The sequence below is a fragment of the Macaca mulatta genome, chromosome 12 (genome assembly GCF_049350105.2).
Source record: "Macaca mulatta isolate MMU2019108-1 chromosome 12, T2T-MMU8v2.0, whole genome shotgun sequence".
NCBI lineage: Eukaryota > Metazoa > Chordata > Mammalia > Primates > Cercopithecidae > Macaca > Macaca mulatta.
This window is the reverse complement of record NC_133417.1, coordinates 120,172,511-120,187,497: the sequence shown is the minus strand read 5'-3', so window position 1 is coordinate 120,187,497 and position 14,987 is coordinate 120,172,511. Positions and strand designations below refer to the sequence as shown.

Sequence of the window (14,987 nt, the reverse complement as noted above, 5' to 3'; positions counted from 1 at the left end):
CCTCATCTCTACAAAGAATTTAAAAATTAGCTGGGTGTAGTGGTGTGCACCTGTAGTCCCAGCTACTTGGTGGGGCTGAAGTGGGAGGATGGCTTGAGCCCATGAGGTCAAGGTTGCAGTGCTGTGATTGCACCATAGCACTCTAGCCTGGATGACAGAGAGAGTCCCTGTCTCAAAATAAATAAATTAAAGTACATTAAAAATTCAGCAGATCTTCAATTTTTTCCAACCAATTTTGTCATTTAATTAACATCCCTAAATCTATTTGCAACTATTTAATAACAATGAGGTCACTTTGCATAATTGATGCTCTGTATACCAGATGTACAATATGAATAAAGTTCTAAGTTTTTTGAGAGGGAAAAAAATTATACTGCATATACATCAAAAGATTAAGAGAGTAAAAAGGAAATCTGCAGAGTAGAGAATGATATTCACAATATACAACAAAGGACTCGTATCCAGAATAAATGTGTATATAAAGAACTGCAAATCAATGAGAAAAAGATAAATAAGACAACAGAAAACTTAGCAACAAACATGAGACACTGTACAAAGAGCATATCCAAATGGCCAATAAATATATGAAAAGGTAGTCATCAGGGAAATACAAATTTAAGCCACAATGCAATACCACTCCACACTCACCAGAATGGCTAAAATGAAGAAGAGGAAAAATTCTAAGTGTTAACAAAAATATGCAGCAGCCAGAACTCTCATACTCTGCTCTGGGAATTTAATTTTGTGCAAACAGTTTTTAAAACTACTTGGCAATATATTCTAATGCTAAAAATTTGCACACCTGTGGGACCTGTAATTCCACTCTTACTGTATACCCATCAGAAATGTGAATAATGCCCACTAACAGAATAGGTAATGTCAAATATATTTCCACAGTAGTATATGTACAAAATGAGAATGATTGATCTACCACTATACATATGGAAGATTCTCATAATAATGAGTGAAAACAGACACAAGAAAACACATTTATACTATTCCATTAATATAAAATATAAAAATAGGCAAAACTAATCTGTGTCTGTTACTTTGGGAGGGATAGTGATTTGCAGGGAGTGTGATGAGGGGGCTTCTGGGGTATTGGTCCTGTTCTGTATCTTGTTTGTTGGTGACTGGTTCCACAGGTGTGTCAGTTTGTCAAAATTTATCAGGTAGTACAGATAATACATGTGCATTTCTCTACATATAGTATAATTTAAAAATTATACTGAATACATAAGAGTATTCTCTTTTAATTATTTGTGAAAGCAGTGTCATTCTGGAATGCGATCTTCATGTTAATATAACTTGATAAAAGATAAAATCCAGCACCGATTTTTTAGAGCAAGCTGGAACTTTATGTTCTTGAGATATACATACAGGTGGCACTATAAAAAAGTGCTAGACTTTTCCCAAACTAAACTTCATTGCAAGGAAGCATGAGAAGCTACACTGAAAATTAAGTTATCAGGAAGTACAGAAAGTTACAAGCATAAATATAAATGGTTAAACTAAGCTCTAAACAAATATACTTGGTAATATAAGTACCCACAAGGGAAAGTAACCAGGGTACACAGGAACCCTCCACTAGCTTTGTGACTTTTCTGTAAATCTAAAATAATTCCAAACTAAAAGTTTATATATATAAAATTAATATATATATACACACACATATACATATATAATATTAACTAATATACATATAACTAAGCTCTGACTCTTACGTTACATACCTAAAACTAATGTATCATACACTTTTCATCCACTGCTATCAATCCTTGAAAAGTGTTATGTTTTCAATTTGTGGCCAACTTTTTTTTCCTTCCCCAAGAATTATTGAGGAAATTTTATCATCTTAATGTTTAACATTATTGTCCAAACATATTAAGCCTCAGCACAGTGAAGGAAATATCACACATTCGTTAACTTGTGTTCTTTCAGGCCTTTAAGTGAGTCCTAAACATAGGGATTTGCTCTACATGACTAATAACTATTTGTTCTAATTTCTTGCGTAGGTGAGATGACTTCTTTTTCAAAGCTCTTTAGAGTCAAAGGACAGTCTTATCACATTCTACCAGTTGCAGTAATAGACAAATCATGAGGCTGAAGCTCCTTGACATTGTCTATTTAACTTGCACAGCATTGGCCAGAAAAAATTCATTTTTAACTTCATTTTCCAGGAATGTCCTAAATTTAACTATTCCCCACCTCACAGAAGAACTTACTCATCCCAAGTAATTTATAACCTCACTGGGCAACGAATGGAAAATTATCTTATATCAACTGCAAACGAGTTTGTCCAAAAAAGGTAAAATACTCTGTTTATAACCTATTTAATTGCTTTCTAATTTTAATGGTAGCTGCCTTCTAAACTAGAGACAATAGATATAAATTTCTATTGTTTACATTTTACATGGTTAAATTCTCAGTTTTATTTAAACAACCTTATATATTGAAATGTAAATAATGACTCTAAATTAAGATTTATTTGAGCAAACTGAAAACCATTGGTTATTTTAGGCCTCAAAAATGTAATGTTAAATTTGTACATTTGTTTTTCCTTGAAGTCAAAGAGAAGTTATTGACTGGCTCATACCAACTTGGAGAGGTTTAAGGCATGACTTTTGATGACAACTGGCCTCAGTTCCAATATGAATATCTCAAAACTTAAGAGTGTGATATCTGCATGTGGACAAAATGTGTTGTTCATGTGTAGCAACGAAATGGGCTTGTACTTAAGCCACCTAAGCATTTATCATAGACACAAAGTTGGTAGGCCTTCAATTGCTGCCATTTTCTTCTTTCTTTCATCTCTTCCCTCCTTTGTTTCTCAATATATATCCATGATTAATATTCATTGTAAAAAATAATTAGAAACTACAGATAAGCAAAAAGAAGAAAAAGAATATTATTTCTCCACACAGATATAAGCACTATTGATATTTTGGTTTATATCCTTCCAGAAGTTTCCTTGTCACAGATATACATGTAAATATTTTTAACAAAGTGGGTTTTATTATAAACCAACTATCTTAAAATCTGCCTTTAAAAAAAGTGAATGACATACTATGATGTTATTTGCATGTCAAAAATATATAGCTCTATAGCATTACATTTAGGATGATAGTCACAAGATTAGTGACTATCTAGTGTGATTGCACCATTATTTATTTAATCTGACCTTAATTTGGTAGGCAGTTAAATTAACCTATTCTTAAAATCACTACTTGCATTTTAAAAATCAACTTTTCATTTTTATACCATGAATTGACAAGCAGTTAAATAGACCCAACTTGCCCTCAAATATTCAGGAAAAAAATGTATGTATAATATCTGGGGACAATATAGGGGAAAATTTGTTATATAGAAGAAATTGAGCCATTTGAAAAAAGATATGAACTGATATTATATCACTTCAGTATTAATTATCTAAAAGGAATATTTGAATACTAAAATATTAAGATATTTGAGATAGTGCATGGGTCAGTTAAGATGGAGAACTTGATTACATTATATGTCACTCATTTTCAGGATGACTATTACACATATGCAATTGTTTAGAAGAACTTATTGCCTCTAGTTATAGTGTACACTTGAGACTGAAACACGATAAAAAGAATTGATAAAAATGTAAAATATTTGTCAGGTAGTATTCATTTTATACTGTAAATGTGTTCCTAACAGAAAAAAATGTTGAGCTCCTTGTTAAGTATTTTAGATCTATTTAAGAAGATTTTCTCCACTAAACCAAAGATACATTTTTATTACTCTCTGTAGATATGGAGGTTGGAGTTTTGGGCTGCCTTTGACAAAAGACCTTCGTTTTGATATAACAGGAGTCCCTGCCAATAGAACACTTGCCAAGGTAAATTTTGTTCTTTTTTCTGGAATGTCATACAAATGAGAAAGTGAAATTGATATGTTTAAGCATTTTCATGAAGTGAAAACAAAACGTGGGTACAATCGATTTGGCATTGTGCATAACCCAGGGCACAGTGGTTCCAAATCTGTGTATGTGCCATAGGGAAACATGTACACATTAGCATCAGGACACGTGTACACATGTGTATACATAGTAGCATTTCTCATAATAGCCAAAAACGCAACCCAAAATACCCACATGCAGAATATAGAAATAAACTGTTTCATATTCATTCAATAAAACTTTCAGCAATGGACATGAAAGAACTCAGCTCCATATAACAAGGAAGTTAAATCTCCCAAACATTATCAATAAGGAAAAGAAAAGACAAAAAGGAATACACTGACTATGATTACATTTACTGTAAACTTTGAGAGTTTATAGGCAAAACTCAACCATTTGTTTAGGGGAAAGGGAGGGTATTAGGATTTGGAAGGACATGGAGGGTCAGGGAAAAGGCGTTCTGGAGGCTGGCAATTCTTATTTCTCAATCTGTGTGATGGTTTAAGGGATGTACTTCCTTCAGAGGTAACACTATGTATTTATGACCTGCACTTTTCAATAGTATATATGTCATAACTGTTTAGAGAATGAAAATGCATGTTGTTTACCTTTGCTTCTTAAAGAACCTGGAAACTTAACTGAATTTAATGGAGATAAATAATTCTGCTCACGTATTTTTCCTTTTAGATTATACCTAAAATGAGATAGAGTCACGGGATAAAACGCATATTCTTACCTATGTGATCAATGGTACTCAAAGGGATTTAAAGTTCTCTTCACATATTTCTCATCTGGTAGTAAGAGACATACACAGTCTTTGGGAAAGTGCGGAAACTAATGTCCATTTCGTGACTATTATGTGCCAACCACTAGTATCATCTTTTACACAAACTACCTAATTTTCTCCTCACAGCATCCCTGTGTGATAAATATTACTGAGCCTATTTTAGCTGATTTTTACAGTAAATCATATAGAAAGTAAATAGTGGTGCTGGGGATTTCAGTGCCTTCTGTTTCTTCCTCTCTTCTCTCTCCACACACAGAGTAAATATTTTTGCATAAACATGGGAATTTCTAATATAAAATCATTTCTCTCCAAATCAACTGTGCCATTTTGAATTATTAATTCGGTTTCTTGAATTGAGGTTCATCAGTATATTAAATCTATTTTTGACATAGTATGTAAAATCACACCCCGTTTTGTAGATTATAATTCGGAATCAAAAATTAGTGGAGGAAGCCTGGTGCGGTGGCTCACGCCTGTAATCCCAGCACCTTGGGAGGCCGAGGTGGGCAGATCATGAGGTCAGGAGATCGAGACCATCCTGGCTAACATGGCGAAACCCCGTCTCTACTAAAAATACAAATACCAAAAAAAAAAAAAAAGCCGGACGCAGTGGTGGGCGCCTGTAGCCCCAGCTACTTGGAGGCTGTGCAGGAGAATGGCGTGAACCCGGGAGGCGGAGCTTGCAGTGAGCCGAGATCGCGCCACTTCACTCAAGCCTGGGCGACAAAGCGAGACGCCATCTCCAAATAAATAAATAAATAAATAAATAAATAAATAAATAAAAAGTAAAAAATAAAAAATAAATTAGTGGAGGAATTTCAAGGTTTTTAATCTTATGCTAAGGACACAATGTATATGTATTTTATTTATTTCTCCAGCTTGGTCTATTCTATTAGTTTTTATTACCATTATTGACAGTCAGGTTACTTTAATTCTAGTCTCAGAATCCCATGGATCTGCCACAGGGATGTGGATAATGATTTCTCCAGTTTATTTCAAGCTTTGCCTAGAAGAGAACCTGAATAACTAATAACTTAGTGCTGTCCACAGAACAACTCTCTTCCCAATTTCTGCCTGTTTCCAAATTGGAAATTTATAGGCCTATGGTCAGTACTCTAGAGAACAGTGCATAATCTTCCAAGATAAAATAAATTATTGGAAAATTGATGCTCTTATTTTAAATATAAATAAGATAGCCTGTCAGATGTTAAGACAGCCTCATTTATTTGAATGCAATATTGATTTTGCCTTCTTTTGGAATTTAATAGGTATGGTATGATCCAGAAGGCTATCACTCCCTTCCAGCTTACCTCAACAGCCTGAATAATTTCCTTCTGCGAGTTAACATGTCAAAATACGATGCTGCCCGACATGGTAAAGTTACTAATGCAAAAGTGTCTTGTATTGCAACTTTTGTTACTCTCCGTATAAAAATGCACTTTATATCCTGTTTCTTCACAGTGGCAGGTATTTTATGGTATCTAAATCACAGGTCTTTAAAAGGAGTTTAGAAGTAGTAACTACCGCCAGATGGAACATTCTGAATAATCCTCTTAACTTTGGGTTAATTTAGTTTTCTCATTTATCAAATCAGGATAATAATGCTGACTTCATGTGCATGTCTGCTGTGAACCAAGTAGATATAGCTCATAGAAAAATATTTTTAAACGATGTGCTTGTCTACAGGCTAAACAATTTTTAAAAACAATTAATGTTTACAAATATTGTTCACAAATCTAAACATGATGACAAAACTTTCTTTTTTGACATATGTTAGTGGTTACTTGTTTATTTTATTGTTATTTTTCTTCAACTTTTATTTTAAGTTCAGGGGTACATGTACCAGATGTGTAGGTTTGTTACATAGGTAAATATGTGCCATGGTGGTTTTCTGCACAGATCAACCCATCACCTAGGTATTAAGCCCAGCATCCATTAGCTATTTTTCCTGATGCTCTCCCTCCTTCCATCCTCTGCACTCTGACAGGCCCCAGTATGTATTGTTCCCCACCGTGTGTCCATGTGTTCTCACCATTCAGCTCCCACTTATACGTGAGAATGTGCAGTGTTTGGTTTTCTGTTCCTACATTAGTTTCTTGAGGATAATGGCTTCCAGCTCCATCCATCTCTCTGCAAAGGACATGATCTCATTCCTTTTTATGGCTGCATAGTATTCCATGATGTATATGTATCACATTTTATTTATCCAGTCTATCATTGATGGACATTTAGGTTGATTCTATGTCTTTGCTATTGTGAATAGTGCTGCAGTGAACATATATGTGCATGTATCTTTATAACAAAATTATTTATATTCCTTTTGGTATATATGTAGTAATAAGACTGTTGGGTGAAATGGTATTTCTGCCTCTTGATCTCTGAGGAATCACCATACTGTCTTCCACAATGGTTGAACTAATTTACATTCTTACCAACAGTGTAAAAGCTCTCCTTTTTCTCTGCAACCTTGCCAGCATCTATTGTTTTTTGACTTTTTACTAATAGCCATTCTGACTATTTTGAGATGGTATCTCATTGTGGTTTTGATTTATATTTCCCTAATGATCAGTGATGTTGAACTTTTTTTCATATGTTTGTTGGTTGCATGTATGTCTTCTTTTTAGAAGTGTCTGTTCATGTTCTTTGCCCACTTTTTAATTTTTTTTTTTTTTCTCCCCAGTAAATTTAAGTTCTTTATAGACTCTGGATATTAGACGTTTGTCAGACAGATAGATGGCAAAATTTTTCTCCCATTTGGTAGGTTGTCTGTTCACTCTGATGATAGTTTCCTTTTCTGTGCAGAAGCTCTTTGGTTTAATTAGATCCCATTTGACAAATTTTGCTTTTGTTGCAATTGCTTTGTTTTTGGCATTTTCATCATGAAATTTTTGCCTGTGCCTATGTCCTGAATGGTATTGCCTAGATCTTCTTCTAGGGTTTTTATAGTTTTGGGTTTTACATTTAAGTATTTAATCCATCTCGAGTTAATTTTTGAATATGGTGTAAGAAATGGGTCCAGTTTCAATTTTCTGCATATGGCTAGCCAGTTCTCCCAGCATCATTTATTAAATAGGGAATCTTTTTCCCCATTGTTGGTTTTTGTCAGGTTTGTCAGAGATCAGATGGTTGTAGGTATGTTGGTCTTATTTCTGAATTCTCTATTCTGTTCTATTGGTCTATGTGTTTGTTCTTGTATCAGTACCATGCTTTTTTGATTACTATAGCCTTGTAGTATAGTTTGAAGTTGGATAGTGTGATGCCTCCAGCTTTGTTCTTTTTGCTTAGGATTGTCTTAGCTATTCTGTCTCTTTTTTGGTTCCATATGAATTTAAAATTTTTTTTCTAATTCTGTGAAGAATGTCAATGGTAGTTTAATGGGAATATCATTGAATCTGTAAATTACTTTGGGCAGTATGGCCATTTTCATGATATTGATTCTTCCTATCCATGAGCATGGAATGTTTTTCCATTTGTTTGTGTTCTCTCTGATTGCTTTGAGCAGTGGTTTGTTGTTCTCTTGAAGAGGTCCTTCACTTCCTTTGTTAGCTGTATTCCTAGGTATTTTATTCTTTTTGTAGCAATTGTGAATGAGAGTTCATTCATGATTTGGCTCTCTGCTTGCCTATTGTTGGTATATAGGAATGCTAGCAATTTTTGCACATTGATTTTGTCTCCTGAGATTTTGCTGAAGCTGCTTATCCTAGCTTAAGAAACTTTTGGGCTGGGACAATGGGGTTTTCTAGATATAGGATCATGTCATCTGCAAACAAAGATAATTTGACTTTCTCTTTTCCTATTTGAATACCTTTATTTCTTTCTCTTGCCTGATTGCTCTGGCCAAAACTTCCAATACTGTGTTGAATAGGAGTGGTGAGAGAGCATATCCTTGTCTTGTGCCAGTTTTCAGGGGGAATGCTTCCAGCTTTTGCCCATTCAGTATATTATTGTCTGTGGGTTTGCCTTATATGTCTCTTATTATTTTGAGGTATGTTCCTTTAATACCTAGTTTGAATTTTTAACAAAAGGGATGTTGAATTTTATCAAATGCCTTCTCTGTGTCTATTGAGATAGCCTTGTAGTTTTTGTCTTTAGTTCTGTTTATGTGATAAATCATATTTATTGATTTGTATATGTTGAACCAACCTTGCATCCTCGGGATGAAAGCGAATTTGATTGTAGTGGATAAACTTTTTGATGTGCTACTGGATTCAGTTTACCAGTGTTTTATTGAGAATTTTTGCATTGATGTTCATCAAGGATGTTCGCCTGAAGCTTTTTTTTTTTTTTTTTTTTGAGGCAGAGTCTCGCTCTGTTGCCCAGGCTGGAGTGCAGTGGCACAATCTCAGCTCACTGCAGTCTCTGCCTCTGTGGTTAAGCAATTCTCCTGCCCCAGCCTCCCAAGTAGCTGGGATTACAGGTGCCTGCCACATGCCTGGCTAATTTTTTGTATTTTTATTAGAGACAGGGTTTCACCATGTTGGGCAGGCTGGTCTCAAACTCCTGACTTCAGGTGATCTACCCACCTTGAGCTCCCAAAGTGCTGGGATTACAGGTGTGAGCCATCACGCCCAGCCTCTTTTTCTTTCTTTCTTTTTTTTTTGTATTTCTGCCAGGTTTTGGTATCAAGATGATGCTGGCCTCATAGAATTAGTTAGGGAGGAGTCTCTCCTTTTCAATTGTTTGGAATAATTTCAGTAGAAATTGTATCAGCTCTTCTTTATACTCTGGTAGAATTCAGCTGTGAATCCATCTGGTCCTGGGCTCTTTTTGGTTGGTAGGTTTTTTATTACTCCCTCAATTTCAAAACTTGTTATTGGTCTATTTAGGGATTCGATTTCTTCCTGGTTCAGTCTTGGGAGGGTATGTGTGTCCAGAAATTTATCCGTTTCTTCTACATTTTCTAGTTTACTTGCATAGAGGTGTTCATAGTATTCTCTGATGGTTGTTTGTATTTCTGTGGGGTCAGTGGTAATATCCCCCTTATCATTTCTGATTGTGTTTATTTGATTCTTCTCTCTTTTCTTATTTGTTAGTCTAGCTAGTTGTCTATTTCATTAATGTTTCCAAAAAACAGCTCCTGGCTTTGTTGATTTTTTAAAGGACTTTTTGTGTCTCTGTCTCCTTCAGTTCAGCTCTGAACTTGGTTATTTCTTGTCTTCTGCTAGGTTTGGGGTTTATTTGCTCTTGGTTCTCTAAGTTATTTTAGTTAAGATGTTAGGTTGTTAACTTGAGACCTAGATGTTTAGCTGTTTGATGTGGGCATTTAATGCTATAAATTTTCCTCTTAACACTATTATAGCTGCTTCCCAGGGATTCTGGTACATTCTCTCTTTTTCTCATTAGTTTCAAAGAACTTCTTGATTTCTGCCTTAATTTCATTATTTACCCAAGAGTCATTCTGGAGAAGGTTGTTCAATTTCCATGTAGTTGTGTGGTTTTGACTGAATTTCCTAATCTTGAGTTCTAATCTAATTGCCTTGTAGTCTGAGAGACTGTTATGATTTCAGTTCTTTTTAATTTACTGAGGAGTGTTTTACTTCTGATTATGTGATCAATTTTAGAGTAAGTGCCATGTGGTGATGAGAAAAATGTACATTCTGTTGTTTCTGGGTGGAAAGTTCTGTAGATATCAGGTCTATTTGATCCAGAGCTGAATTCTGGTCCTGAATATCTTTGTTAATTTTCTGAAAGACAAAACTTTTATACTAAAAAATTCTATAACTGGACAAAAGCATTGCCATTCATTGAGCACTGACCATATGACATGCTTTATATGAAATATTGATGATCCCTACAGCAGTCTTCAGGGTGAATATTATTATCCCCTACTATTATATCATTTCTCTAAGGCCTAGAAGTGGGATTTGAATCCAGGGCTGTCTCACTCCTGCCTGTTTATTTTTCTAATCCTCTACACTGCTCCTCTGAACTCAGCCATGCCTACTTCAGTTGGGTTTCACAAGAGGCTTTCACATGGTTTTTAAAATAAGGCTTGAAATTTGAAACAGACTTTTAAAACATATACATATTTCAATTACTGTTTATCAGATCATGTCATCTTCTTGAGCCTTGCTCAAATTATTTTTCCATGCTGATCCTACAATTTTTTTTTTAAAGAATAAAGAAAAGCTGGCAAACACATTTGCTGGCCAAGATTGAGATTTATAGTCTAATAGTCTATTAAGTAAGATAAAAGATACAACATCTCTTTTAGAAATGCCAACATCTACATTTCTTTCATCTCTCTACTGTTGGGCATCATAGTGTGTGCCAGATGTACTGGTGACTGTAGAAATAGACCAAAGAGTCCAATACTCATTCCAGCATCAGGATCTTGAAGAGTCTTCATTTCAGAGAAAACAGTATTTTTTTTTCTCAATTGCTTTGGCATTTTCCTAGTAGGAGGAACCAAGAAGAATAGTCTTTAGATCTAGATAGTCCTTAGATCTAGAGTATCAATAAAGAGCAAAGTCAAAAGTGGTAAATTAAATTAAATGATGACTAAAGTGAATTGGGTCTAGTGTAACCTGGTGTGAAATACTATTGGATACTGTACTTTCAGTAGAGTGTTTTATTCAGAGCAAAAGACATTCATTGTTGAGACAGACAATGAAAGTATAAGAACTATAGAAATAACTAGGGGAAAATGTAGCAAAGATAAAGAGAACAAGAGACCAATGCTGCTTTTGAAGGGTCAGCTTTTTAAAAACTGTATTCTGGCTTCCTTTGTAATTAGTGCTCTTTATTTAGACCAAGGCAATCTGAGTCACTCTAGACTCCAGCAGGCTTGTTGTAGCTCCTAACATTATATTTTAAATTACAGAGTATAAAGAATTAGGAATTCTAAAACATAAAGTTTATTTTGACCCTAAACTGGTTTAATTAAAACTAATATAAGATGTAGCTTGAGTTATATAGATATTAGTAACAGTATGTCTTCTAGCCTCTAATAATTTTTCTTAAATAGACTTACAGAAGTGGTAAGTTTCCACCCTCTCTGGAAGGAACCCGATCTCTTTCAAAGAAGAAATGCTGCATCACCCTAACTTACTTTTATTGTTTCTTAATGCATATATGAGGTCTACCATTGTAATAGTATTACTGGTTTTAACAATCAACCCAATTATTCTCCCACTGCCTCCCTCAACACACTAGTTGTTTGAAGGCATCTTTGTTAGATTTTGCATGAATTGGGATTTTACTTTAACTGTAAAACTGATTTTCTTTGAATTCTAACATGCTAATAAGTCTTTTAATTAGCTTTCCTTTGCAATGTCAATATCTATTCTATTCATGTGGTTCCCTCTAGTGGTTAATATAACATTAAAATTCTGTTCTTTCTTCTCAGAAAATACAGGTTTGCTTGTTTTCCTTAACAAGTGTTATACAACAAGGCTCTTTTTCGAGAATACTAACACATTGCCCCTTCCACTCCAGTGTTTATTCTTACTTTGTTGCATTAGAAGCAATGGTCCATGGGAAGCATCTAATTTAAGGTTTATAACTGTAGAGACATCAGAAGATGTCTTATTTTTAATATATATTATATGTGAGAAAAATATTAATTGAAATTTTAAGATTTGAGTTCATTTAAAAGCATTTATTGACCAGTCTCTCTACTTTGGACATCATGCTGGATGCTGTAGAACCTACAGAGATAATTATGATATAGGTCCCCAACTGTGACACATTTCCTTGATCTTTCAGCTAAAAATATGTATAAAAAACTGGTTCTACAGGATTTTGCATAGTGGAGTAAAATGTATTTGCAAGGATTTCTCTGGTGAAATAGAGTATTTCTTGATTCTGAAATACAGAACAGAAATAAAAGTTCTCCCTTGCCTATATAATAATTTAGCATTAGGGTTTAAGTAGGGCCCCTAGAAAAACTGAATCTCAGTTAAAAAGGGCCCCGTAGGCTGGGCGCTGTGGCTCATGGCTGAAATCCCAACACTTTGGGAGGCTGAGGCGGGCGGATCACGAGGTCAGGAGATCCAGACCATCCTGGCTAACACGGTGAAACCCCGCCTCTACTAAAAATACAAAAAATTAGCCGGGCGTGGTGGCGGGCACCTGTAGTCCCAGCTACTCAGGAGGCTGAGGCAGGAGAATGGCATGAACCCAGGAGGCAGAGCTTGCAGTGAACTGAGATCACACCACTGCATTCCAGCCTGGGCGACAGAGCGAGACTCTGTCTCAAAAAATAAATAAATAAATAAAAAAGGCCCCTTAATTTATACAAAAGATAAGAAAAATATATGCCTCCAATGATGTGATTAACATTATAAATCAACTTGGTTTTTGTTGTTGTTGTTAGTTTTTTAACTATATATTTTTTCTTTAATATACAACAGTTGCAGAACACAACTTTAAAAGATGTTACATTCTACTTAATAAAAATTATAAACATAACTTGAGAGAATCTGCCTTTAGAATCATCTATAATATTCAGTGCTGCACAAGGGCCTTAACATTCTAGTACAATGAGCTAATACTATATGAACAGTAAGTGAGAAAGCTCCCACTTAGTTTATGACACTATAGGAACAAGTATTTAGGAGCCATCTTCAATGGCATCCTCTACCATTCTTTTCCACAGTCACTCAGGCAGTACATACTTTACCTTCACATTTTTTTCCTTTGGGAAACTGTTGACAGCTCATTTTTGACTTTGGCTAACCAAGGTCCCCTAAAGAAGGGAAAAAAAGAGCCTTGCTTTTTACTCAAGCATAAGCAATACTGGGAGATCCCCACAATTTGGGACTGTATTGGAAGTAAGTGACCACTTTTTTGAAGCCAGCTAGTATCTCTGAATCCTCTTAGACATTTATGTCTCAGTGAAAAGGCCTCGGGTATGGCTGAAGTTCCCAAACCCTACTGTGGTAGAGCTCTAGAAAAATAAGCATCTTAGAAGCAATAAAAGGGAAGGAGGAGTCTGCTCAGGCTATACTATTTCCCCACCACAGACACAGCACTAAAGAGGGATGGAGGAAGTAACTATCTGCTCTTTAAGGGATCCTCATATAAATAATTGGTCCCTCTTTGAATTGCTTATTTAAATGTACGTTTCTGAAGTGCTGTTGAAATACAAACATATATATGACCAGATAGAAGGAAAAGATGGAACATAATTATTTAAATATAACACACTAGAGGGAAAGGCAATATAAGAAATATAAATTCTTGGGGTGGGGCACGGTGGCTCACGCCTGTAATCCCAGCACATTGGGAGGCCAAGGCGAGCACATCATGAGGTCAGGAAATTGAGACCATCCTGGCTAACACAGTGAAATCCCGTCTCTACTAAAAATACAATAAATAAATAAATAAATAAATAAATAAATAAATAAATAAAATAAATAAATGAAACATTAGCCGGGTGAGGTGCCAGGCACCTGTAGTCCCAGCTACTCAGGAGGCTGAGGCAGGAGAATCGCTTGAACCCAGGAGGCAGAGCTTGCAGTGAACCGAGATCACACCACTGCACTCCAGCCTGGGTGACAGAGCAAGACTCCGTCTCAAAAAAAAGAAGAAATATAAATTCTCGTTCCCTTCCGAAAGGTTCTAAACACAATGTGAAAAACCTCTTTTTATGTGAGTGCCACCAATCGTATGGCATTCATGGGATTAGGGGAAAAATAATTTTCCTTTATAAAAAGGTCCCCCAAATAAAATTGTTTAGATGATAATATAAGGAGGAAAGTGTTGAATATTATTCATCTAAAAATTGGTATTTCTGATTAACTGAATACCTGTTAATAGAAGAACTGTTTCTTCTTTAAGGCATCATCATGTATAGTCATCCTTATCCAGGAGTGCAAGACCAAGAACAAGCCACGTAAGCAGATATCTTTAGCATGACTACTTTCTCCTTGACATGGCTGAGCCTCTGTATAAAGTGCTGTAATTGGAAATCACAGTTGTATCTGAATGAATGTCAATCTAGAAGGGCTGGTAATATGTCACTGACAGGGATAAAAGGAAGTTTCTGCAAGGGTGTAGAGTGGGCTTGCCAAGTAGAGCTTGTTGACTGCAGACTCACAGCGTTTGCTGCTTTTATAAGTCAAGTGATAAGTGCTACATCACTTCAACTTCCCTGCATAGCAAATAAGTATGGTTTCTGTGCTCAAGAAGGATACATCCCTTGCACAGACTCTGTAACCGCTGGAGACCGAGGTTTTTCTATCAAATATCTCTAGTCAATTCCGATGCACTAGAACTACATCTATTCTGAGGGTCACGGCGGAGTCACGTTGGAGATATTATCTGGCTGCC

At 35.4% G+C, this 14,987-nt stretch overlaps 1 protein-coding gene and 1 long non-coding RNA gene across 2 annotated transcripts in view; one reads left to right on the top strand and one right to left on the bottom strand.

Moving 5' to 3' along the window:
• The window catches only part of ABCA12 (ATP binding cassette subfamily A member 12), a 210,828-nt gene that overhangs the window by 169,436 nt on the left and 26,405 nt on the right, over positions 1–14,987 (top strand). The window contains exons 37-40 of the mRNA XM_028831081.2: positions 2,181–2,308; positions 3,778–3,865; positions 5,981–6,086; positions 14,496–14,550. Of these exons, the coding sequence (XP_028686914.2) occupies positions 2,181–2,308; positions 3,778–3,865; positions 5,981–6,086; positions 14,496–14,550 (377 nt within the window). The remainder of the gene's footprint in view (positions 1–2,180; positions 2,309–3,777; positions 3,866–5,980; positions 6,087–14,495; positions 14,551–14,987) is intronic.
• The window catches only part of LOC144333474 (uncharacterized), a 157,198-nt gene continuing 151,523 nt past the window's right edge, over positions 9,313–14,987 (bottom strand). The window contains exon 4 of the long non-coding RNA XR_013402142.1: positions 9,313–11,107. This is a non-coding gene — a long non-coding RNA (uncharacterized LOC144333474). The remainder of the gene's footprint in view (positions 11,108–14,987) is intronic.